Below are 25072 nucleotides of genomic sequence, written 5' to 3'. Positions count from 1 at the left end.
CTGTGTTTGGGCATGTGTTTTGCACAGTTTAATATTTTTCTGACAGGGCTACCTTCTAATGCGCAGCAAATGAAACATTCTATTTGTGCCGTCTGGATTTGTTTTGGAGAAGAGGGAATCACGCTGGTGCAATTTACAGTATACGTGCAAATCTCTGCCCGGACTGTGAAGTTGATTCTACTTGGGAGGTCTTAAGGGTTTATACAGATAAGTGTATTTTGCTTGAAAATGACACAACTATTTAATTGTATTTCAGGGTGAAGGCTGTCGTACTGTCCCGCTTTCCGGACACGTAGGATTTGACAGTTTGCCTGACCAGCTGGTTAATAAGTCAGTTAATCATGGGTTTTGTTTCAACATCCTGTGTGTGGGTGAGTATTTCCATTTTGGGAAGTTGTCTTACTGAAAAGGGCTTCTCTGCAGCTGGATGTAGCTTGGAGATGACAGCGTTAACAAGGTAGCTTTGATTTAAATTTCCCCAACTGTTCTGTCTATTTTCAGTAACAAGATTTACTGGTGCCTTGGGAAATCCCCGCTGGGGTTATGCAGTATGGCTTTCTACCAAGCAGGGAACCATGGAAATAAAATGCCTAAAATCCCAGGGTTTTATTAAGATCTTTATTTTCCTAGTATGTTTGATTTCATGTTTTTAAAAGAAAAAAGGTACTCATGCCAGAGAACTGTGTTCTGAGGTCTTGTTTGGTTAGGTATTGAATTATTATATAATTATTTTAACAAAATACCAGTCATGCTCCTCTTAAATCAGTAAAAGCTTTTTTTTTTTTTTCTCCTCCCTTCTGTGCATACTTGAATTAAAATAATGTCTGGCCAAGCCTTTGCTGGTCAGACAATTATCCAAGCTGCCATGTGGTATGGATCTCAGCTGGGACCTGGCGCTGTAGTAGGACTTGGTGTCTGTCCCTGTAGCGTCTGCCCGTCTCACAGGTCTTCCCCAGGGTTAGGATCCCAAATGGTCCCTCCTCAGAGGCACTCCTAGGTAACAGCAGAATCATGTATGGCTTTGGTACAGTAGTTTGGTAACGTGGACAAGCAAATTAATAATAGGGAATTAAAAACTGTCTGATAGGACAATTAGTTGGGTTTACTGATGCCAGTGCCCTGCCTGTGGGAGCAGGAGGTTATTGTGTGGCCATTGCTGCTCGGAGTGAGCCCTGTCTGTGGATGGTCCCAGCAGTGCCTGGCGTGACAGAGGGGAGAGCTGCAGCTGTGGTTGCCTCCTGGGGACTCGTCTTAGCTGCTGGTCAGCTCTGCACCCACACAAAGATTGTCTGTCGTCTCCTGTGAGAGATCCAGCTCATGGTATGGACTGCGTGTTTGCCCAGGACAGGGTTAAGTCTGAGACGAGAGGAGTAGAGTGAGGAGAGGGGAGCTGAGACCTATTAAATGGAGCCGAGAAGAAAACTTTCCCTGACAATGGCATTCCTGTGAGATGATAAACTTTGCTGACAAGTGGAGGTCACTGTCAGGCTGAGTCGGTAGGTGATTTCCACAGTACGTGAATGTGATATGACCTAGTGAAACTCTTGCCCAAAGACTGAAGTCTTAAAGTATTTCCTTTTGCACTTACTGAGCTGCTGTGTTTTTTTCTACAAGTTATAGGTGTAGCAGTGGATGCCTTCTGTGGTTACATGTTCACTTTGATGGGTGCAGAGGAGATGAATGCCTTTGCTTTCCTCTTTACAGGACAGAAATGGAATGCATTAATCGCTTGTTGATCTGAATAACAAGGACTTGCCAAGATCAACGTGCCTTAGTTATTAACGTCAGTCTTTTATGAATAGTAATAACACAGACATGGCCAATCTTGAAATAAAGAAACTTCATAGAAAAATTTAATAAGCTTCATTAGAAAAAGATCTGCAAATCTTGAGTTGAGGAGGTCAAGCTTTAAAATGTCTTTTAAGAGTTGTCTGGTGCCTCTGTTAACTTGTGGTAACAAAGTTAAACTCCTAAACATCTTGGAGAAAGAAAACAAAAAGTCCCAGATTCCGTCTATCATTTATTCTGTTGGGTCTTACTTGTACAGCAGGAGTTCGGGGTGAAAAATTGAAAGAACAGGGAGCAAATGAGGCTTGGAGACAGCAAAACAACAAATAGATGAACTAATCCCATAGTCAGGCCACTAATATGATAGAAAGGCACTTCATTGCCCCCCATTTTTTCAGCTGCGTGTGGCATCTGTTTGAGGAAAAATCCAATGAAAATTTTGCTCTGCGCCATACTGGATCTGAGCCACTGATTCCTCCAGCTCCTGGTGGAGGAGCCAAGGAAAGCTTTAGCAATGACTCTCAGCAGCACGTCCAGAGCGGAGCAATTTTTAGCTCTTCTCATGCTGAAAGCTGTCTCCCCTTTGAGAGTAGAGCCAAAGATAGAATAAATGAGCAAACATCTTATAAGAAGTTAAGGGTTGCGGGTGGTTTCTCTGATATTTTATTCCTCAGCACAACCATTTTCTTCCTAAAGCATCCGTGATAAAACGTTAGTTGCTTCTTAAATTCAATGCAAAGGCTGAGGAAGTATGTACTGCCTGAGACCTCCTGTGCTGACTGTATATCTCAGTGAGATGGGGGACAGAAAGAGAAAGAATAGGGTGACATTTTTTAAATGTAAACTTTCTCAGTTTTGGCTAGGGTAGATTATAGTTGCATTATAATCCCATTATAAGCAGAAGTTTCCCCCTTCCTCTCTCTCAGGATTTGTTCTAACCAGCTTATTCAGCACAATGAGAAATGGCTGTTCTGTGGCAGAAATATCTTCTCTTTTCCCAGGGGCTGAACCACAACTGCTTGAGGTCTCTCACTCCAAAGGAGTGAGCCCCTTGGTGTGTGGGAGCGCTCACCAGCTGGGGAAGGGAAGGATGTGCAGACCTGCTGTCTGCTCTCCAGCAGGCAGCTTTCTGTGGGGTCCTGAGCTGCACAGTCTGCATAAGTTCCTAATGGTTGTTTTTGTGGTCAGTGGTGCAACCAGTTGAGGAGAGATGAGGGTTTCTCCAACTGAAAAGCCATTGGTCTCCTCAGGCCCCTTCTGCCCCCTCGCTGCTGGTCCCCTGGGGCAGACAGTGGTGGCTGGGAGCCCGATAGTCCTCTGAGGTGCTTCAGCATCTTTTGTGAGCTCATGTTGCTCTTCTTGCCCTCGCTGCCCAGCCTTTGCCTTGTGATGGGTGAATCGTGCCATGTCTCTGTATGCCTGTCAGATGAAAAGAACTATTTTTTCCTCTCTTCGTGAGAGATGGCCTTATCAGGCTGAGCTGCCTCAGGGCTTGTCTCGACAAACCTGCTACATTGGATTAGCTCCCATTTCTTCACATGAAAGAGATGTGCACACGTATACATTTTCTTTAAGATTGAATTATTTTGGTATCTGGAGCCACGGTTGTTAATCTCGTGAAGGACAGGTGTTGCTCTCTCAGGAAAGGGTGCTCTTGTGAAAGCTGCTCAATGCCTTTGAACAGGGAAATACTCCAAAGACTCCGCTATCCTCCCACAGAGTCGATTGAGGATGACATGACTGGAGCCTCTTAAATTCTGAGTGATGTGGAGAAGGGGGGCAGCAAGCAGTTGTTTGTTGTTTCACTTAACATGTACTGGGAAAAAACAAATTAAAGTGTCAGGCACAAAGAAAAAGAGGTGCAGCTTTTGTGGTGTATAAGTCAGCTTACTGCTGGGGGGTGCTTAGGATGCCCAAATTTCTGTGGAAGGAAGAAGCCATGAAGGTGCATTCATCACAAAGATACCCATGTGTGTTTTTGCAAGTGGTGCCGCTGCTCTGTCAATGAGGGATTTGAACCTTTTCCATCGAGCACTGAAGACACCACATGCACGTGTAGTCAGAGCAGGGAGTGTGTCTCAGGACGAGGGAGCCCGGCACAGTGTCTCTAGCCTGGCAGGCTGTCGGGTGTTAAGAGTGGATGGTGCCTCCAGAGCACCGGTGTAGGGTTGCTGCATCTCCAGAGCCTGACTGATGTGCAGTCTCTTGCCTTTTTTCTTTTTTTTTTTCACATTTCTGAAAGTCATCGGACTTAACAGCAAAAATCCATCCCATGGCACAATGCTACAGCTTTTCAGAAGCTGTCAGAGCTTCCTGTAGAAGCTCTGTAGAGCATAGAACTCCAACAGTAAAGGTCACCCTCCTTCCCTGTCCTCCCAATAACACTTTGTCAGTCCTGTTTTGGGAGAGCAGACCAGTGCTGAGTTGCATAATGCTTAAGTACAGTTTTGGAGATCAAATCACATGTGTGCATATAAGCTTGACATCAGGAAATAATCTCCCTGCCAAGGACGCCTCTCACTCGGTTTGCATCCACTGTTGCTTTTTCCACGGTAATTCTGCCTCTCTTAATCCCCATTCATCGTTTCTGCTTTTCGGAGAAGATTCCAGCGCTGTCAGCTGGAACGAGCACAGACTACTTGTCCTTTTCATCAGACCATCTGTTCCATCTGGACTCCTGTCCTTACAAGAAGCAGTTGGCACCACTTACATCTTCCAGTCGGCAGAAAGTTGCCTCTGTGTCAGGCAGAAGCTCCCAGGAGATTCAGAAATCCTCCCTTCTGTCATTTTACCCTTCAGAGCAGCACTGCTCCCTAGCTCTGATCATGTTTAACACAGCAAAGTGCTTTATTAACATCTTCAATCTTTTACCATGTCGTTCTGTCAGTGTTAACGTCGTGTTTCTTTTAGCTGAGACGGTCATTCCTCTCCCCTCCATCCTCCTCTTCCCTGGCTTTAGTGCTGTGCCATGTCAGTGGGGTTAGCTGCTGTGGGGACGGGTGTATCTGCTGGCCAAATGTTGTTTCTGGTGTGCCAACTTCATGCTTGAGGCGCCGTGTTAGTGGCTGGGTGTTTTGTGCTTTAAACGTGAACCTGTAGGTGTTTGGATGGGCAGCTCCCACCTACGGAAAAATGCCTCACCAGTTCAGATCTTCCAAAAGGAAAACCTCAGTGTGTGAAATCAAAGTTGCCTTTGGTGGCCCTGTGTAGCTGGCATGAGATGGAGTATAAAAGCATGTTCTGCCTTAAAAATTTGCCTGCATCTCTTATGCCCTTCTCCTGGCCCCTCTGACAGTTAAAGTCACTCCTGCTGGAAACAACGCATTAGGTTGATTTAAAGTAGGCAATGATTAACAGGTTCAGGATGTGTTTAAACAATAGCCTTGGCCTCATGTGGACACCTTTCGCCCCAAAGAAGGAGGGAGGCAGAAACGGGAGGTGGTTTACAGGGTGTTTTGTCTGCCCGGAAGTGTGTGTGATTTACACACGACTTTGTGTATCCGCTGCAGAGAGCAGCTCCCTGCCCCGATCACCTCTGCTGCTCCCCTGTCACCCTGTCCTGCAGCCCCGGAGGCTTGTGGCATGGATTGCTGCATCTGACCCTGCTCCGGGGCTGCCAGGCTGTGGGATGGAGAGTGCAGGATGGTGGCACAGGGCAGGGTTTGCAGGCTGGTGTGTGGGTGATGCTCACACACACACACACATGAGCTCCCCTGTCCTGAGACGCTCCATCGGGGATCCTGGCATTCACAGGCAAGCAGCCGACTGCCTGCTGCGTCCCACCCATCCCTTGGCAGGGGCTCTGGAAATGCTGCAGCCTTCTCAGGCTGTTTAGATTTTTGTCTTTTTTTATACTGCTGTTTTCCTGGAATCCCTGAGAAAGGCCTGGCAGGTCGTGCAGGCTGCCTGCTGTTAACTCTCAAAAGCCCCATCCAGACTGTGGCTATGCTCTGACCTGCTGTGCTGTGTGCACCTGCTCCCCATCTGGGGCAAATGGTACCCCAAAATCCCAAACTGTGAATTCCAAGTCAATGAAAGGCTTGCTGTGATCAGCCATGAGTCCTCTCAATGGTCCAGCTTGTTCCTGCAGTGACAGAGATCACCTTGTGCTTTGCTGGGTCCCCTCCCTTCCTGCTGCTGGTGAGCACTGGTCGGTGGTGCTGTAGGTACGGCTGATGCATTAATGTAGCACAAGGGATTGCAGCTCCTAGTGCTGAGTCCCTCTGCTCCCTTTTGGATTGCAAATGAGATTGGTGAGAAGAGCAACTGGATTTGTGGCTGTTCTGGCCGCAGCTGGTATCAGTCAGTGATGGAGCACAAACTCTTAGCTGGCTCCCGGGCAGCTCTGCAGCTCAAGGTGTACATTGACTTTCAAATGTTAATGAATTTTGCAGCCTTCTGGAAAGATACTCAATATGTGATCCTGGCAATTGGACTGCTCAGTTCCTAGAGCAGTGGGTGTTTGCCCTGCCCTGCATGTCCTGTACTTCAGCCTGGATGAGAGAAGTCCCTTCTGGGGCTGAGGGAGAGGAATTTGCCTGCTTGCAGGGGTGAGGCTTGGATATTTGGATGCGGGGAGCACAAGGAGGAGTTTCCCCTTGTTGAATTGGGCATTTCATGTAAGTTTGGAGCTGTTGCACAGCTCTAAGCCTACAAAAATAAGAAGCTCTTTTCTTCTAAGCAAAGTAGGAAAATGATGAAGTTGTCTTGGTTGGGAGCTGAGGGCTCGGGGAGGGAGGGGAAGGCTGCTTCAGCCAGACAGTCTCCCTGTGGTCCTGCAGCAGACTGGAGGAGCAGCTCTCTGAGCTGAGCAGCTCAGAAATCTTAGTTTCCCCAAAACACAACAGCCACGACAGGGCAGCAAACCAGACTGCTTACGGGTTTAGCACAAAGTCAGATCCTTTGAGATTGGAAAGCTGGCTCTGTTGTCAGAGCGTGGTAAGGGAGGCTGCCCTGTGGAATGACTGCACGGAGGGATTTGTTTTGTTCTTCCTGGGATGTATCTAAACAAATTTAAAACCGCTCTCTGGGACTTGTCTCTTCCTTCCAGATAAGGAAATAGTTCCCCTTTGATAGATGGGGTCCAAATAGTGGTTCAATGTTGCAGAACTTTTGGAAACAGATTTTGGAGTGTTGTATAACTTGTGTAGCCCCTAAGCTATGCAAACCAGATACTACAGAAAATCTCCCCTCCCACTATAGAAGACTAATCCACTGATTCAGTCTGGGTACAAGAAACCAACACAGTGCAATGTGGGTACCAGAAACCAACTGCAAAAACTTGCTGTAGGACTGGAACCAACTCTCAATGTTTCTGCACAGAAGGAGGCTGTTTCAGTGGCTGCTTATTAGAGGCATATTGATCCAGAGCGTCTTTTTTTGGAAATGGCAATGAGCCCCATTCCCCTTCCCACATTTTAATGAAAACAGCATCTTCTGTAATGTAGTTGTGGGTTTATGCAGGATCTGAACGATGCTTTCCCCTTTGCCTTTTCACCTCTTTCTTTTCATCTCTATTTTCTAACAATATTAATGGCCATTAGACTGTGAAATGTAATTTGCCTGGAATACAGAGCTCCCATTGTACATGGCTTTCTGCTTGCCAGACGATCCCTTTGGAGCATGAGATCTGCTTTCATCTGCTACAATTTCACCCCTGTTAATGTTTAGAAGCTGAAAGGCCAAGCCATATTAATAATCAACATTTCAACTCTCTTTTTCTCCAATAGGGGAAACTGGCCTTGGTAAGTCCACCCTCATGGACACACTTTTCAACACCAAGTTTGAAGGTGACCCAGCATCTCACTCACAGCCCGGGGTCCAGCTGAAATCCAATACCTATGACCTGCAGGAGAGCAACGTCAACCTCAAACTGACTATTGTGAGCACAGTGGGCTTTGGAGATCAGATCAACAAGGAGGACAGGTGAGTGAAGGTGGAGAGAGGCTGTATTGTGACCTCGTTTTCTCATGGAGGACATGTTCCTGTGCCCTAGTTGGGCCAGACTGAGCTGTAAGGTTTTCTTCCTTCCTTCTTATGGGTTGTCCTTGTCATCTCTTTGGGATGGGAGAGGTAGAAGAGAGGACGTAGGCTGTGGTGTGTCAGCTCTGCTCCAGCTATCAAAACAGCTTATGCTGTCATTGCAATATCTGCCCTGCTGGCAGCCTTCTGCCCAAATTCATCTGTTGGGGAGAGTGGAGAGCTCCAGGGCATCTGTGCTTGTTTCCTTGTGCTGTGCTGACCACAAGCTGCCGACAAAACCACTAGTGTGATCTCGTGCCCGCTTGGCTTAACAGCCACTTGTGGCAGGGTTCTCTCTGTGTTGCCAAAGGAAGCACGATAAATGTGCAATGAGATACCCTGGGGAAGGATCTCTGGCCACTCACATCCCAGTGTGGCTGGAGCATGGCCATTAAAAGGGTGTGTGATTCTACCAAACCATCTCCAAGGTGCATTCACAGAGGCATTGCAGGTGGGATTTGCTTTTTTGTGGGTCTATTGTACTTTCTTTTTAGCTTTGTTTAAGATGGACTGATGTTACTTGCATTGTGCATCTGACAGGCTCTGTATTTCAAATGGCCTTGCAAGGGAGTTGCAGGGATTTCCTGCCCCAGAGCACTGGGCACAGGCAGTACTGAACGGAGATGTGTCTTCCACCTGCAGGACTCCCTGAGTGCAAGGGTTACACGCTGCTGTGAATGAGTCTACATTATCCTGTCTTTTAGAAGTCTCTCATCTTCACATTTCAAAGTATCAGACTCCACTCTCCCTGGAGAGGATGGTGTGTCTCCTACCCTCTGCTGCATCTCCAGTACTGTGTTTTGTCAGATGGGCTGCTAGAGTCTGATGTAGCACCACAGCTCCTTACGAGTAGTATAACTTTTAAATTTCGAGGGGTGTGCAGGAAGGGAGATTGAGAGAATTTGTTTTGGGAAGTGAAATCTAACAAGCAGCTTGTTTCTTAAAAGCAAGCAAAGGAGCACTGTCTGTTCACCTCTCTGACAGTGAGATGTATAACTCTTCTTTTTCTGTTCACTAAAGCTATAAGCCTATCGTTGAGTTCATTGATGCTCAGTTTGAAGCCTACTTGCAAGAAGAACTGAAGATAAGAAGGGTCTTGCACAACTACCATGACACCCGGATCCACGCTTGCTTGTACTTCATTGCTCCGACAGGGCACTCGCTGAAATCCCTGGACTTGGTAACGATGAAGAAGCTTGACAGCAAGGTAGGCGCGTTTGACTCTCACTGAGCAGGTTTCCTGTGCACGTGGTGGAGAGGCTGCTGCTTTTCCAGGGCACATCTCTGCGCCTTGAATATCCCTTAGGCTAGTGGAGATAAATGGGGTGGCAGATAAATCCTGTAGATCTATTGAGCGCTTTTAATTTTTTGTAAGTTGTATTGCAGAGCTGGAAAAACTCCCTGAAGCAAAGCTGAGGATTTCTTACCACTTTCTTTCTTTCTAGGTGAACATCATTCCCATCATTGCCAAATCTGATGCCATTTCCAAGAGTGAGCTGACCAAATTTAAGATTAAAATCACAAGTGAACTGGTCAGTAACGGGGTTCAGATCTACCAGTTCCCCACAGACGACGAATCAGTGGCAGAGATAAATGGGACAATGAATGTAAGTGGCTCGGTGCTTCCTCCTCTCCCAGAACAGCACTGTCACTGTAGGGGTTGGTGGCCCATATCGGGGTGCTTCTTAAATACACTTTCCTTTTTATTTTGTGTCTTAAAACCAGGGGATTTCACAGGGATCCACTTCTTGTAGCGTCATCCTAAGTTAGCAGAGCCTTGTGGTAGGCTACTGCCTGTCTGGTGGGATTTACTAGTCAGAAAACAGACTGTCTTTTAACCCTTTCCTTTCCTAATGTATGTCTGTAGGAAATCGGATGTATGGTGAGGTCTGGCTGTGCAGGCAAGGACAGTCCCGGGTTATGAACTGATCAGTTGGGTATTTCCCATCTGGTGCAAAGGGCAGGCTGTCTACAGACATGCACCTCTCTGCTTCTCACCCCGCATTTTTTTGCACCAAACAGTTTTGCTCTCCTGGGCTGGTGTTTCCTGCAAAGCTCTGTCTCTATGGATGTCTCATCTAGCCTGTTGCTGTCCTTGCAGCAGAGCTCCTTCACCTGGCTGGCTCTGTGACTCCTGTCGGTGCTGAGTTCCTGTTTTATTATTGGTCAAGTTACTTAGCCAAGGTCCTTGGTCTGGTTTGGCTCTGGTGCCGTTGGCCAGAATGGATGGACAGGGGAAGACAACGTGGTTGGTTAGTGCAGTAGCTCCTCTTGAGCTACATCCAAGTGCTGATGTGAGAAATAAAACACAAGCATGGGACCAGATGCCTATCCAGCCCAGTGGCCCTTGTCTTCCCTAAACATCTGCTTTTGGTCACTTTTGGAGTATATAAGAAGAGATACTTCCCCCAGATACTTCCTCAGCATCTAACCCCGTTCAGTTCAAGGGTTTCTCTAAATTTCTGTCCCACACATCACCTGATGCCGACCCCGCAAAGTGAACTTCCAAGATCTTGTAGCAAGGAGTTACACAGCTTAACCAGCAATGTGTGAAAACCAGTACAGAACTCAGGCTAAACATGCCTTGAGGTGCCTGCAGGTGCTTGTTCTGGCTCTGGCATTCCCAGCATTGTGGGTGCCCCTCTGTGGCTCCCTGAAGAGGGAGGAAGCTGTCCCTTGGCCCCTCCGGCAGCGCATCCTGACCATGCTCCTGTTTTCCAGAAGGCTTTTTACAGGAAAGCAAGTAGGGGAAGTTGCTTGCTTAACTGCTGTTGATGAAGTACAGGTCTAGCTGATTTTGTGTTATCTCTTGGTCTAATATTAATAGTTGTAGACTGTCATGGAGAGGCCTGAGAGAAACAGGAAGTTTGTCCTGACTTAGGAGCTGTCAGTGGTGGTTTTCTGGTCAGAGTAGTTTTGTGATGGCGTCTTTCTCAGTGCTTAGTGCTCTCACTATGTAGGAATACAGTTACTCCTGGAAACATGCAACATCATTGCATCCTTAGAAACTAGAGGTGCAATGACAAAGGGAGAAGTCCTCTCCTCTTGGCCCTTTTGAGGGTGGAGGTAAACCTCTGCTCATCTTTCCTTTTGGCCATTTACATGTCTCCTGGGAGGGAATTGCTGTCTGGGGTTGTAGACATTCTGGGTTGTGTCAGCCACTGCACAGAGAGATCAACTCTTTAAATCCTCCATTAAACTGATATAAATCATAATTACCAGCTTTATGGCAACTAAGCAGGCCAGAATCTGAATCTGATCAAGGCAATTTTACAGACCTGGAAAACTTTTATCCGAATACTGATTTTATTAGCAACATAAGACAAATCTGCTTATGCTTTAGGTCAGAAGATGAGCTTATAGAGGGAGTACAAGAGCCAGGATGGGTTGATTTACGTTTGTGACTTAAATTGCCAATTTAGTCCTGTTTAAAATTGAGGAATGCGAAACTTTGATTCAAATCAGTTGCCTTAACCTTTGTGTTTATAATTCTCTACAGAAAGCTTCATTGTCCTTGCCTCTTAGAGATCAACACCTTTGGAAGGTTATAGCTGCAGTCTTCATGTTTATGTAGTCCTTCTTGCTGACCAGCAACTTCTCTGGATCAGTTACTTTTTTTTTTCTTTTTTTAATTGCAGAGAAAATTGAGACTGGTCTTTTGATTACTTAATGTTTTGCTTATAACCTGCATTAGTTGTCTTTTCCATGAACAGTAAAATTAGGCTTTAAAATTTCATTTCCATGAACAGTAAAATTAGGCTTTAAAATATGCAAACTCACTATTTCATATGCATTTTACGTTATTATATCCACTTGTGCTGGATGCATTAGGAGGTTTTTTTCCAGAGTATTTTGCATTCCAAATTGGCTTACTAAACAGAGAAAATATTGCATGGTCTGGCAGGAACTGATTAACTGAAGGATTTAAAATCTGTGCCATCATCATCAGAAACAAAAGTATTTAACCATGAACAAAGGTGTCGAGTGAAATATTTAGAAAATAATCAGATTCAACAAATCTTCAGAACAAGATGCCTGATTCTCCTTGAAACTGATCTGGTCTTTTTGAGAATCCCACCAAGGATATATTTACAAGTTCAGAGAAAACACTGTCCAAAATTCTTTAGGTCTCTTCCCATCTGAATTTTATTCTAAAATAAGAAAAACAAGCTCTCCTATTCTTTCAGCTCCCTATTGGCTATTCCATTTTGAATGAATTAGTGAAATTACTGAAGAAAGTATTCTCCCTGCACCTGCTAGTTAAATGAAACCACATGCAGTTACATCAGCTGTCCCACATGGTGGGAGCTGGATCTTCCTTGCTGATGGAAGAAGGAAATCACCAGCACTTTCTCACTGGCAAAGACAGCAGCTGAACAGTTGGTACCAGTGGAGGAAGCGACTCTGCTTTGAGGGTAACAGGGCCCATGGATGGCCAAGCTCAGGCTGTGCCTGTGTTGCCATAGCATGGTGTTTTCAGGTCGCTTCTCTTGCTCCCATTGTTCACTTTGTCCCTTGGATATCCCCTTACTTCACTCTCCCAGAGACCTAGATACAAAGCAAACAAAAAGTATCAACAGCTGTAGGAGAAGCTGACCATGGGATGCTCCTCATGGACAGTCTGAAGAAGCCCAACAGGGAGGTCTGGAAGCTCTCACCCAGAAGGAGGAGGATGGGAAGAGAAGTGGGCAGTTCCAGTGGGTTGTGGAGGAGAGGGTCACCAGTGGGGAGCACATTGCCACTAGAAAACATTCACCTGATCCTGCATCCTGGAGAGGGAGTGACTGGCCTGAAACCTCAGGTGCCAGAGAACTGCAATGGCTTTTGCTCTGGAAATAGTTCTGTGTAGGCCTGCAGAGGAGGCTGTAGCCTTTGTGGTGTTTAGTACCTGGAGCATTTCAGAGTTTCCAGCAGTTGGACACAGGCATAGACCAGTTCCAGTGCATCCTGTAGTGAGGAGCCCAACTTGCAGTAGGTGAAGAGCCCACCCAGTGCCTGGCAGTAGCCAGCATGTCCCCATGGTGTGATGTCTCCAGTTCCTCCCAGAGCAGCCGAAGGTGGCGTGTGGCCTTTGCTTGGCACTGGGGTCTCTGCCCTCTCCCTGTCAGTCTGCCTGACAGTGACTGCACAACGAGACGTCATGGGACACGCAAGGCCTGTTTGCAGCTGGTGAAGAGGCAGGTCCCACAGGGACCGCTGACGATTCTTCTTGACCCCATGTGCAGAAGTGTTTGTGGATAGTGCTGCTGCTTGTGTGTGGTCTGTCCTGAAGGCAGGAAAAAATCCAGCTTGTAGAAGCGAGGCAGCAAATTATTCCTTTGGAAGCTGGCTAGGGGAATTTCCCTTATGTTGTGGTATGGAGGCTATTCAGTTGAGACAGCTTTGTTTTCTTTCCCTCCAGCATTTAGTATCCCCTGCCCTTTGCGATTAGACAGCCTTCTGCTGAAACTCAGATTCTTTCAGCCTGGGAGGCCACTTTCCTTTTTCTGCTGCTTGGCCTCAGAGCAGGCACAGCTCCGTGCTGGCCTGTGCCCCTCCAGGCACTGGCACATCAGTGTGATTGCAGTGGTAACTCGGCATGGAGAGTGACCCCAGAGGTCACACAAGAGGACCCACAGAGCCTCTGCATGGCCTGGCATGGCCCCATCAGACTGACCACCAGCCCCATTTACGCTGCGTGTGTCCCACATGAGAGCTGGGAGGCCAAGGAATAAAAGCTGAGAGCCCATCTTTGTGAGTGCTTGCAGGCAGTTTGCCTGTATTTGCAGTTTGACTGTGTGAGCCACTCTCTGAAAGCAGAAAACATAATCTCTGAAATATTTTGCTTGTACCAGCTGTCATGAACTTGTCCAAGTTTTCAGATAACCTGTGGAATGAAAGCTTTGCTACCTGCTCTTGATAGCAATCCAGGGTCACTGATCTTAATTGGCTTCCTGGGGTGCTTTTAATTACCTAGAACTTAGCACACTTTAGAAGCTCTAGCTAACAAACGTCACTGCACAAAACTCAGCAGAAGGGGTGGGTGCAGGGATCTGGCAACTTTATTTTTAAGTGCTGAAACCCTGCATTTGACTTCTTTGCAGCTTGGCAGAATGCAATATAGTTCCCAGGAGCAAGCGGAGGTGGGGAGAGATCTCATCTATTGCACAACAGATAAATGCAGCAAAGCATGATAGCAGTGTCTGGGGAGTGTAAGGTGGGGTCTTCTGAGCCTCGAAGGGTCTTGGGAGTGTTTCTGTTCCACTCTGCTGAGCTTGCACAGGGCAATTCTCTTACCTTTTGCCTTCTGCAGAGAGACTATCTTCTTTACTAAGAAGTGACTATTTTTTATTTCTGAGTTTTTAAAAAGCAAATCCCTCTTGATCGTAGTCAGCCTTCAGGTACTTATAAAAACTGCTCTGTGGAGTGTGTTTTGGTTTGAAGAGTGTAACAAGGCAGAGTTGAGCTAGTGGAACAGCTCTGCTCTCCTCACGAATGTGATCCCTGGATTTGGCCTCCTTTGTCCTTTAGCTATGCAGTCATCTAGCAGTGGCTGTACATAGCATCAGCATCATGAGGATTTTATAAAGCCATTGTCACTCCTATGGGTTTCTCAGAACCGGTTTGGGAGAGGGGATGCTGAGGGTGAGCCCTAACACAGCCGCAGGACATGTGAAGCACTGTGGAGAGTTGGCATGGGGCAGGTTCAGCACAGCCCCAGGGAATGCAGAGTCCTTCCCAGCTCAGCCTGGGACAGACCTCAGGGCACACATGGATGCGGAGGCTGACCTGCAGCAGGGACATGTTTAGCTCTTCCTCACCAGGGCTGAAGCAAGCGGGGAGGAAAGAGCTGTTACACTGGGGGTGAAGGAGGGACTTTGATCTCATGATCCTATAGAGCAAGTTGTCTTGTGCTCCGGTATGAGCCGAGGGAGTGGTGGGGGGATGAAATCAAGAAGGCTCCAAGACCTCTTCTATTGCTTCTGTGCTTGTGCAGATGTTCTCCTCAGCCACGGCAAGCCCCTGGGACAGCACCGCAGTCAGAGCCGCGCAGCACGTTGTTCAAGCTGTCAATCTGTTGCTAGTCTTGCACTGGCTCATCTCACCTGAGACCCTGTGGCTGGGAGGATCAGCCAGGTAGAGGATATAGAGCGGTAGCACTAACAAGGTTTCCAAAAAGGACCCTTTCTTCTCCCCCCTTGTCTTGAGCTAGTGGCCAGTGACTAGACTCCCTGAGATTAGCGTGTGCATAATGACTGTCTTGCTCAGTGGCTGTGCTAATCTCTGTGTGCTGGCAAGTCAGCCAGAGTTGAGAAGGACTAACATAGGTATCATTAAATGTGTTCCAGGCCCACTTGCCATTTGCAGTGATTGGGAGCACGGAGGAGCTGAAAATAGGAAACAAAATGATGAAAGCTCGTCAGTACCCCTGGGGCATAGTGCAGGGTAAGTTGAGCCCTGGCGTTTTCATGGCATGAAACTTCTGCCAGGAGGCAGTGGGCTCTCATAAGAGGAGCAAAGGCCTCCTGGGCTTCCATATCTCACTGGAAGTTATCCTTTGTTAAATCTTGTGTCAGGCCTATGGTGAGTTTCCTCTGCTCAGAGGGGCTGTTAAGCCTGTTAGAGGAATAGACAAGTGGGGAATGTGGGAAGAGACCTTTGCTTCTGCCCCTATCTTACTCCTTATCGTGTCTTCCTGCAGTGGAGAATGAAGCTCACTGCGACTTTGTGAAGCTGCGGGAGATGCTGATCCGCGTGAACATGGAAGACCTTCGTGAGCAGACCCACACACGCCACTATGAGCTGTACCGGCGATGTAAACTGGAAGAGATGGGTTTCAAGGACACCGATCCAGACAGCAAGCCCTTCAGGTGGGATCCCTGGAGGAGACAGGAGTGCTTGAGAGAGGCATAGTTGGATGCACTGCTCATACGTGTGTGTATGTGTTTGTCCTTGAGAGAGCATGGAAAGAACCAATGCAGCAAGAAAACCTGCCAGGTCAGATAAATCCAGACTTCAGCTGGTGCTGAAGGTGCTGGCTCAGTGAGAGAAGGTGAAGACACGGAGACTGTGTGCAGGATTGACTGTGAAACTGCAAGTATAGGAGTAGAAGCTGAATTGCCCAACAGTCAACATACAGAAAAGTGCAATAGTTTACAGACCTTGGAAACAGTTGGATAAATAAGACCTTGGCCACACATGGGTGGGTGGGTGGCAGCTGTGCTGTGGGCAAGCAATATTCATGTCTAGGGCCTGATTTCATAGGCTCGGGGGAAGCAAAGTTTGTCCCAAGTCACATCACTGGACTTTCCTTTCTTTTTAGCTTACAAGAAACTTATGAAGCCAAAAGAAATGAGTTTCTGGGGGAACTCCAGAAAAAGGAAGAGGCAATGAGACAAATGTTTGTCCAGAGGGTCAAAGAAAAAGAAGCGGAGCTGAAGGAGGCTGAAAAAGAGGTGAAGACTGGAGTACTTGTTTCTTCATGGCTGTGAGTGGTAGATCCACTCCCAAGTAGGTGGCTGCTGCCAAAGCACATTCTGCAGAGTGAGGTTTAGGACTTTCTTATCAAGAATTCTAAAGTTTAACTTGGAGTCATGGGGACGTTAAGGTGTTCATCCTGTAGGACAAAACTAGATCACAGTGCTTGTAGTGTACAACTTAACTGCACCATGAAAGTGCCATAGTCTTGATTCTGATGGAGAGTTGCAGTGTGGCAAAATTCAAGGAGAGAAACAGCCTCTTATATGAGCTTGTTATATAAAAAATATACCCATACAACTTCCTTAGCGTTGTAAAAAAAAATCCATTAATTTACTGACCTTTAAAGAGGAATAAGGCAGACATCCCTGGAAATGGATTAATTTTTTTTTATTATTATACTCTCCTGACCTATTGTTTGTGCAATGGTGCGTCACTAGAACACTGCCTGGTTTGTAAGCTGTTGTGGAAGGAGACTGTTCCCTGCCCTTTGTCTGCACAGTGTCAGCTCAGGGAGGTAGAAGTGATGTAGAGACCAACGGAAACTTGTAGGCTCAGATCTCCTGGGATCCTTCCATCTTCCTTTTTTCCTGTGAACAGAATACCTGGTAGTGCTGGGTCCTGCTCACCTCTTTTCTTTCCCTCTAGTTGCATGAAAAGTTTGATCGCCTGAAGAAATTACATCAGGATGAAAAAAAGAAGCTAGAGGATAAGAAGAAGTCTCTGGATGATGAAGTAAATGCATTTAAACAAAGGAAGACAGCAGCTGAATTGCTCCAATCTCAGGCTCAGCAGGCTGGAGGATCGCAAACTCTTAAAAGAGATAAGGAAAGAAAAAAGTAAGTTGCTAACCCAATGGTATTTGCTTTTTGGTAATGGTTCTCCTTTACTATTTTTCTGGATGTTCATATCCCTCTCCCAACTTAGCCAGTCCTTATCAGGGGAAGGTTTGCAGACAGATATAATCCCTAGTAAGGCTGAGCAGTAGCTGGAAGCATTTTCCCTTTAGCCGTCATCTTGAAGAGCAGGGAGCAGTGCTAACCTACCTCATTGCTTCCTGACAGCATGGGAGAGGATGAACTTGGTTTTATGCCCTGAGATTCCCTGCTCCTCCCATGGTCTCTCAGTGCTTGTAACGAAGTGGAACAATATTGGCTGCCAAGGGTAGGGTGGGGGTAGCACAGATGTCCTGCTACCCCCAGAGAGGAGTGTGTCCTTACTTGTTTAGGTTGGGAAAAAGCTTATACTGTGGAAATTATTCAGGCAGACTAATAGTCCTGAATTCTGGAATCTGCAAAATGTAAGGCTGCAAAATGAGGAGACAGGTCATAGCTTCTTGTTAGTGCTAGTACTCTTCTCCAACCCTACACCAGCTTTTTGCCCTCCACAGAAACAGAGATACCGCATGGCTTTAGCAGGAGGTCCCTATGCCAGGGACTGGTGTGACACGATCCAGCCCCTCACTAGGGGTTCTGTGATCTGGGCCGCCTGCAGTGCCCACGCCAGGCTCCTGACGCTCTGCAGTTGCTCAGGAGCAGCCAGTTGTACAGCTGAAACAGTCCTCCTGGTTCACCTGGCAATGAGCAGTTCATTTTTTCACTGTGGTACATTTCCTAAAGCAGAGTGCTGGGCTACCTTAGCATGTGCACAAAGAGCAGTGCGCAGATAAACGAGGGTCTGGTTTCTGTGCCACTGCCATAATCCCCTTTCCACACATCCCTGGGGCAAATCCAGAGCAAATCTTTCCTGTGCTACACAGTCTTAAGTACATGGAGAAGTTCTGTTCATACGAGCAATATGGCATGTGCCCAAAGAGCTGACAGGACTGTTTGTCAGGGAAAATAGCCCTTGACAGTTAAGCCTGGAATCAAATGAGACAGGAGAGGAAAAACCCAATAACCAGAATGAGATCCTGGTTTAGTCGTCTTAGTTTTGAGCTGGAGCTGCTTCAATGTCAACATTCTTTTGCGATGAGCAATTAGTGCTCCTGCCCTTTTCTCACTTGTCCGTTCCTTTTTCCACTGCGTATTTTGATTTGCTCTTTTGAATTCCTTCAGGGGTTTTAATATCTTTTCATACCGAGGAGCCTGAGACTGACTGGGGACAGACTTTTCTCTCCAGCCTGGACTCTCTGAGGAATACTCAACTGGGTTCTTTCATGCTTAGAGTCCTCAGACATCTGTGCACTGAGGATTGCAGATTTCAGCCCTAAGATCAGTCTGAGTCACAAATGCAGAAAAAGGGGATGACATGCCCTATAGCATGAGCAATTAGTCACTGTGGCCCAGGTCACACTCCTGTTCTAGAAGTAGTTCTTCAGAAGAGCTCCTTGACACCAAGCACATTCATACGGAAAAATGATACCGTCCTTGTCAGTTAAGGACACAGAAGGGCACAGAAAACTCCACGAAAGAGATAGGTCAGTGTTAGAGTAAGCTTGGGAAGATAGTAGGAGTCCCCTCTCTCCTCCAGAAAACTAGCTGTGTTAGAAATGGCACTGCTTTTTTTACCCTGTAACTTCTCCAGTTGTCCTTAATAATTCATTTCAGTATTTAGATCATACATATCTCTAACAATCCATGAATTTCACAAGCTGTAGCTTAATTGTATCTTGTTTACTAGTGGCTGGCAGTACACTACCCTTTTTCTTTCACAGGTGACTCTTAAACCCAAACTCTATAATTTGCACTAATCATGACTTGGTTTCTTTTTTATTTTTTTTTTTGTTGTGTTACATCATTATCATCATTATTAGCTCTTAAATGTGTGCTGTTTTACAGTTAGCTGCTGTTTGGCTGCATGGTGCATGAGGCACATTGTCCTGGTAAGCGTCATTAACTAATATAGACCTCACAGTGGGATCAGTTACGTTCCTAAAAAAGCAGACCCCGTGCAAGTCCAGAGCCTATAAGTATTATATCTGTCTCCCTCTGCTTTCACCCTTACTATACATGCTCTACCGGTCTCTCTCTACATATGCAGTTGTAGAAAAAGGGTGCAATGAAGTTTGTCTTTAAAGATTCTGCAAAGTAAAATGCAGAGAGACTCGGTATTAGGACATGAACTGTAGAAAAATAAAGATAGGTCCTCTTCCTTTTAAACCTTCCCAGCACTTTGTTGGCTCCATTTTCTTTATCCCATCTCCTTTAGAAATAAATTATATTCTTTAATCACGTAGGCCATGTTGATACTATGGCAACAATTGCTATGGAGATGTGGTGCTGATGACAGAGCCCAGCTAGCCATGAAAATGTCTTTTCCCTTTCTCCTCCTTCCCTCCCACCCCTCCAAGTTGTAGTGTTAACTTGTAGTTACAGTGCAGGTGAAGGTGGATGCAAGACTAGTTTTTATCCCCCCTCCTCCCCTGCTTCACGTACTAACGGATGGTAAAATCTGCCAAACCTAGAGTTTTCCTTTGTCCCGAGCACCAGAGAATCACCAGACTGGGGGGTGTGTGTGTATGAGTGAGTGTGTGTGTGTATGCACGATGAGGGGGCATTAAAGAAGCTACTGCTGAGTAACCAAATCAATATTTACCTGCTGGCCAATTATAGCTGATTGTCCAAAACCACAGGAGATGATGGGCTGAGCGTTTAGCAGATAGTGAAGGCTCTGAAGATAGACTGAGGGACTTCAATACATTTTTAACAGTCAAATGGGTGACCCATGGATTGGATATTGAGTTGTGGCAGACAGACACAGACCCACACTCCTGGGAGCTGTGCCCAGTGTGCCCATGGTTAGGGTAAGGCTAGTGGTAAGAAGAGGGCTGTATTCCAGATGTGTCCAGAAAGCCTGCCAGAGCACTTTCCCTCTGAATAAGGCCAGCATCCGAGTTTCCGATGAGTTTTGCCAAGGCGTGGAGAGCTCCCGCTGGAGCAGAGCCCTGCCAGTGGTTTATGCTGTGTCTGCTCTGCTCCAGTTGCTGTGAGTCTGCCAGAGTGTCTCTGCCTTCATGTGAGCAGAGATACAAGGTGGCCACATAGTCATGGGCCATGTGGAACGGGTAACAGTTGCCTGAAAGGGTTGACAGACCTCACCATAAGCAAGTGTTTGCAGTGCGAGGTGCCAGCATCTATTGTAAAATGCAGACTCATTTAAACGAAGACACGCAAGACATACACCTGCTTGGCAGGAGAGCAACATCCTCATTAGTGTTATTAAACTGCTAATGACAGTGGTCTACTTATAGCTAGGTTGAGTGTGTTTAATTGAGCCTTCTTAATTTGCTGTTGATTCTCTGGTGAGAGGAAAAAGAAAGCTCCCACAGGAATGTCTTGCTCCTTGACAGGGCAGCAATACTTATTTTCCAAGGCTGAGGTGCATGGGTCTTTCGTTGAAAGGAGCTGTTGGAACAGCAGCAATTAACTATAAAACAACCAAAAAACTCAGCCTCAAGGCCACCCTTCCCTGCAGACAAAGCTAGGATTTACATTCTCTCCAGGATACAGTCCAAACTAACTTATGGTCTGCCCTTAAATAGGGAAAAGCTGATTCCAGGTTTCCTTCCCTCGTAGCTCCACCAAAGGAAATGGAAAAGCAAGTAAACATTACACTGTCAGTGAGAGGCATTTGAATTTCATTTCAATGGGACGTTCCACTTAACAGAAGAGCTTCAGAAGGGTCTCGCACTGACTTGAACTGGAGCTTGTAGTTGTCTTGAGCAGTCTGGTTGAATGAATGTATCTGCTGCCAACAGTAACTGCAAAACAATGAAAAGAACAATTCTCTGCTTATCCGGCTTCGAATGTGGAAAAATAAGCCTAAAGAATAACAGTGTTCATTCTGGTGCTGAGTACGAAGGCACAGCTAAAGTGCAGTTAGAGTGAACATTACTGATTTTTGTTGGTTTTGGCTTGCTTTTAGCAGTCCTCATAACTGTGCCCTGTTGTGTGCCAGGCTTTGAATCAAATGAAGTTCTTTGTCCCCACTATACAAATGCAGACAGTGCCTTTTTCAATGGACGTTTGTCCTTGCTAAATTAAATATGTATATATGGTACTTTTCCATTATTCAGAAAAATACTCTCCATATTGATCCATAAAGTATTGCAGGGCTCCACTGTTTCGCAAGGATACAAACAAGTCACAGTTGATGACTCCTGTAGCTTGTGAAACTGTGAAGGGATTGTTTTAGAAAATAAATTTGGTTCATCCCACTGCTGAGTGTGCGTGGGTGTATGCATGTGTGTGTCTGCATAAAGCATGTTTTGTAATCAAATTAAACCTTATTAACACTTAGAAACATTTCTTTTTTTTTTTTTGTTGGTGTGTGTGTGTGTGTTAGGAAACATTTGTATTCTTATTTTGGTTTGGTTTTTTTTTTTTTTTTTTGGTCATTAATCCATAAAACCATTAATCTGCCTTTTTCTTTCATTTTCAGTTCGGGTTTCCTGTAGAACCTTTCCCTTCACACCAGAGGCGAATGCCCCCGCGTTCGGTTAACACGCAGCTATGCCATTGTGCCTGTTTGCTCACCTTTACTCATTGCTCCCTCCCCGCGCTCACCACTTTGTTTTAAGCAAGAGCCCACACCCTGGGCTGTGCTGGGTTGTGGTGGTTCTTGTGAAGAACTCAGCAATAGCCTACGTGGAACTGCCAAGAGATGCTCATTGCTGATACCTCTTCCCCGAGCGCTCACAGGGCTAGTGTCCCCTCTTCTCAGTTGGTTGGCTTTTTTTGTCTCTCCCTCGGTTTTGTGGGAGGGCTGCATGGTAAGAGAGCGCGGGTCCCCCGTTGTGGGACCGCTGTGAATGCAACCCCTCGCTGCCCCGGGGTGGGACGGGCTGTCTCGAGAGACTGGCCACCCTCTCCCCTTTTTCATTTGCTCTGTCTAACCCCTCATTACCCCCCTGCGCTGCCCTGTGTGAGTCAAATAATTTTAAAGGACTTTTTGCAAAACTTGACATCCTGACAGGCGTGGGGCTGAGTCCAAACCTCTAGTCCCCAGGCTTGGGGGATTCTCAAACTTGGATCCACGGTTTGCAACTAAGTGTTCTCTGAATGCTGCAGGGGTCAGGAAGGATCTCTTGCCTTGTCTCCCTCTCAGTGTGCTGGCCTGGATGCACATCCTGGATCCAATCTCAGGGAAAGCTGGTCACCTTGCTGTACATATCAGTGTTTGTGAAGAAAGACGATGATGTTTGACTTTCTTCTTAGTGATTCCAACAATTTCTGGTTTTAATGCAAAAAGTATTACCTTTATTTTTATTTTTTTTTTTATTTGGCATCTGTTTAGAAGCGTACGGATGCTGGTAGGTTGCTTCTCATGTTTTCTATTCAGCAAAAGCCTTGTTTTACTGCAAGATTTGCACTAAAAAGGAGGGTGTTTTGCTCACTGGGGCCAGGGGTTCACTCTGGCCCAGTGCAACTGTGGTTTGCCTGCAGGTGTCTTCTCTGTGTATTTCTGGATGAGTTCTGTTTTTAAATAAAGTCTTCATCAGACAGTGAATTCTGGTTAACATTTACTTCTTTTGTTTTTTGTTTTCTTTGCCCTTCTTTTACAGTAACCCATGGCTCTGTACTGAGTAATTACCCCTGAATACAATGGGCTGCAATGGACCTTCATTTACTTGTTAAATCGGAGGGTCTAATAAAACGTGACAGCATTTCAGCTGTGACCTTTCCATGGTGTTACCCTTGCTCTCTCCTATATCCTCATTGTGATTCTGTCTTTACGATGTACTGGTGGTTATTGCTTTTATTAAACAATGTAAAATTAGTCCTAACAAGGTTTTGGATGCTGCAACTTTAAATCCCACATTTTTTTTCCCCCCTGCAATTAATGGATTCCCCTTCCTTCTGGTCTCTCGCCACCCAGATAAATAAGGGATGTGGAAGTAAGTTCTGTGTTATTTTTGCTGGCGAAATAACAACACAGTTTAAATGTATTTATTGGTGACATTAAAATGTCAACACAACCTTAGTTTAATTATTGCATAGCTGAGAGATAAAAACTCTTTTCTCTTTGTACTTGGTGTCGTTTTCATGACATCATCTATCTTTTTTTATTTGCTTTTATTTTTTCTTTTGCTCAATTCACATTACCTAGATTAGCATGTAATCCTCATTTCCATTTCAGACTTGCTTGTTATGACCCTGATCCTTCAGTCGTGCTCTGTGCAGGCTGAGTTCTCTCTCTGTGGGTGAATCCACACGTCCTGACCCCGCTGAAGGATCAGTCTGCATGCTGCCAAACAGTTCCAACAAAAAAACCCCTTCCCATCCTGGGTTTTTTGGAAGATAAGCACACCTCAGACCTAGCCGTGATAGGTAATGCTGTTTTTAGTGCAAGCTGCTGCTGAGACTTTCACCAGAATGGTGCCAAAGCCTCACGAGCAGTTCCTGCACACACCGCCTTCCCTGCTCACGGCAGCAGCCCCAGATCAAACCACGCTCTGGCCTCTGCTTCCAGCAATCAAGGCGCTTAAAACTCTTGATTGCAGTGTATTTTCTCAGGTGTTCCGTTTCACCATAAGCACAGCTTTATTTCCCATAAAAATCCTTGACTGTTTTGTGGGAGCTTTTTTAAAGCAAAATAATTTGAATATTTACTTCCTCTCCTGTCTGATGTCGGCCTGCTCCCAAAACCAGTCAATACCAGTCCGTCAATGATTTCTAGATTATCTGCTAAAAGAACTATTTAATGTGGCTTTTTTTAACCATACGGCAGGTTACTGGCTGTTCTACCTGACCATTTGCTTTAGTAGAAAGTTATTTAAAATGATGTAAAGTCTTTCTAAAGACTTCAAAGAAAAAAACGTTTTTACTTGTGCGATTTCCTTGAGGTACCACAAGGAGGTTCCATCTCTCCTCTGTCAGCTGTTTTCATGTTGCATCTCTTTTTCCTGCTTTTTGAATGTCTTTCTCTTTTTTGCTAATCTTCTGGTTTTTTCTCTTTTTTCCCTTTTCTCTCTCTGTAGCTTTTTTTAATCTGTCTTCGCCAGCTGCACTGGGTCTGAGGGAGAAGACTGCCACTTCTAGAAGAGTTTAAGGGTCTTATGTCTGGGGAGGGGGGGGAAACAAATCTTCAGTGTTAGTGTCTTGGAAAGAAGCTCTTTTACTGACTTGCATGGTATCTAAAATTGAAGTGTCTTGTAATTTGTGTGACAAGACAGGGTAATACGGGGGAACCGACTGTTGACCTGGAATTTTGGAAGAGCAACAGAATTGTGATGTTTGGACTAATGATGTAGCGAATACATTTTCAAACATTGTTATGGGCATATTTTTTTTCTAATTTTGTCTTTAATAATATAAATGTCACGGGCTTCCATGAGGTGTTGAAGCCCAAGGAATATTTTCAATATGCTGTTGTTTGATTGGTTTTGGAAACTGTGCATTCAGAGTCAAAGGAAATATAAACATGGTGCAATTTGCTCTGTTGGCAGCCACCAAATATTTAATTTTAACAAAGAAATAAAGTAAGAAGAACTGTGTGTTTTCATTGGTGTCCTCCTGTGTCTCACCACCTTATTAAGCTTCGTCGGCTGGTGGACGTGGGTCAAGTGGTACTTGTGTGGGTTTTTTTTTCCTTTTTTCCCCTAACTAAACCTCCTCTTGTTCTTTAACGTTAGGAAAAAAAAAAAAAAAAAGTTGGCAGTATCAGGAGGGAGAGGCAATGCTGACAGCTACTAGAATTATTATAATAGTGATCTGTCCCCATCCCCGGTGAGTAGGGTGCAGTGTCCTTGGGTGTGCCACTTGGGGGAGCCACTCCTCACACTGCCTGCTCCTGCCCCACTCCTGTCTCCCTTCTGCCCTCTGCCCCCCTCTCCTGCCCCCTGCCTCTCTCCTGCCCCACTCCT

The 25072-nt window shown here is 45.8% G+C and overlaps 1 protein-coding gene across 6 annotated transcripts; it reads left to right on the top strand.

The window, feature by feature from the left end:
* The first annotated feature begins 245 nt into the window (after positions 1 to 245).
* On the top strand, positions 246 to 24711 carry SEPT6 (septin 6). Of its 6 annotated transcripts, none has more exons than XR_001413474.1 (10): positions 246 to 371; positions 7518 to 7713; positions 8830 to 9016; positions 9255 to 9416; positions 15138 to 15234; positions 15491 to 15659; positions 16112 to 16244; positions 16915 to 17105; positions 22772 to 23104; positions 24188 to 24711. XR_001413474.1 is itself a non-coding variant. In XM_014955186.1 (10 exons), exons 2-9 carry the CDS (start codon positions 7547 to 7549, stop codon positions 23087 to 23089), a joined length of 1110 nt encoding a protein of 369 aa, XP_014810672.1. In that variant the 5' UTR covers positions 246 to 371; positions 7518 to 7546; the 3' UTR covers positions 23090 to 23104; positions 24188 to 24711. The 6 variants fall into 6 exon arrangements, 5 of the variants coding, with proteins under 5 accessions (XP_014810672.1, XP_014810673.1, XP_014810671.1 ...); XM_014955186.1 differs by having other exon boundaries at positions 23086 to 23104; XM_014955187.1 differs by lacking the exons at positions 22772 to 23104; positions 24188 to 24711 and adding exons at positions 19047 to 19090; positions 21649 to 22732.
* Positions 24712 to 25072: the final 361 nt, after the last annotated feature.

The sequence above is a fragment of the Calidris pugnax genome, unplaced genomic scaffold (assembly GCF_001431845.1).
Source record: "Calidris pugnax isolate Ruff unplaced genomic scaffold, ASM143184v1 scaffold38, whole genome shotgun sequence".
In the NCBI taxonomy this organism is placed as follows: Eukaryota; Metazoa; Chordata; class Aves; order Charadriiformes; family Scolopacidae; genus Calidris; species Calidris pugnax.
This window is presented reverse-complemented; position numbering and strand designations above follow the sequence as displayed.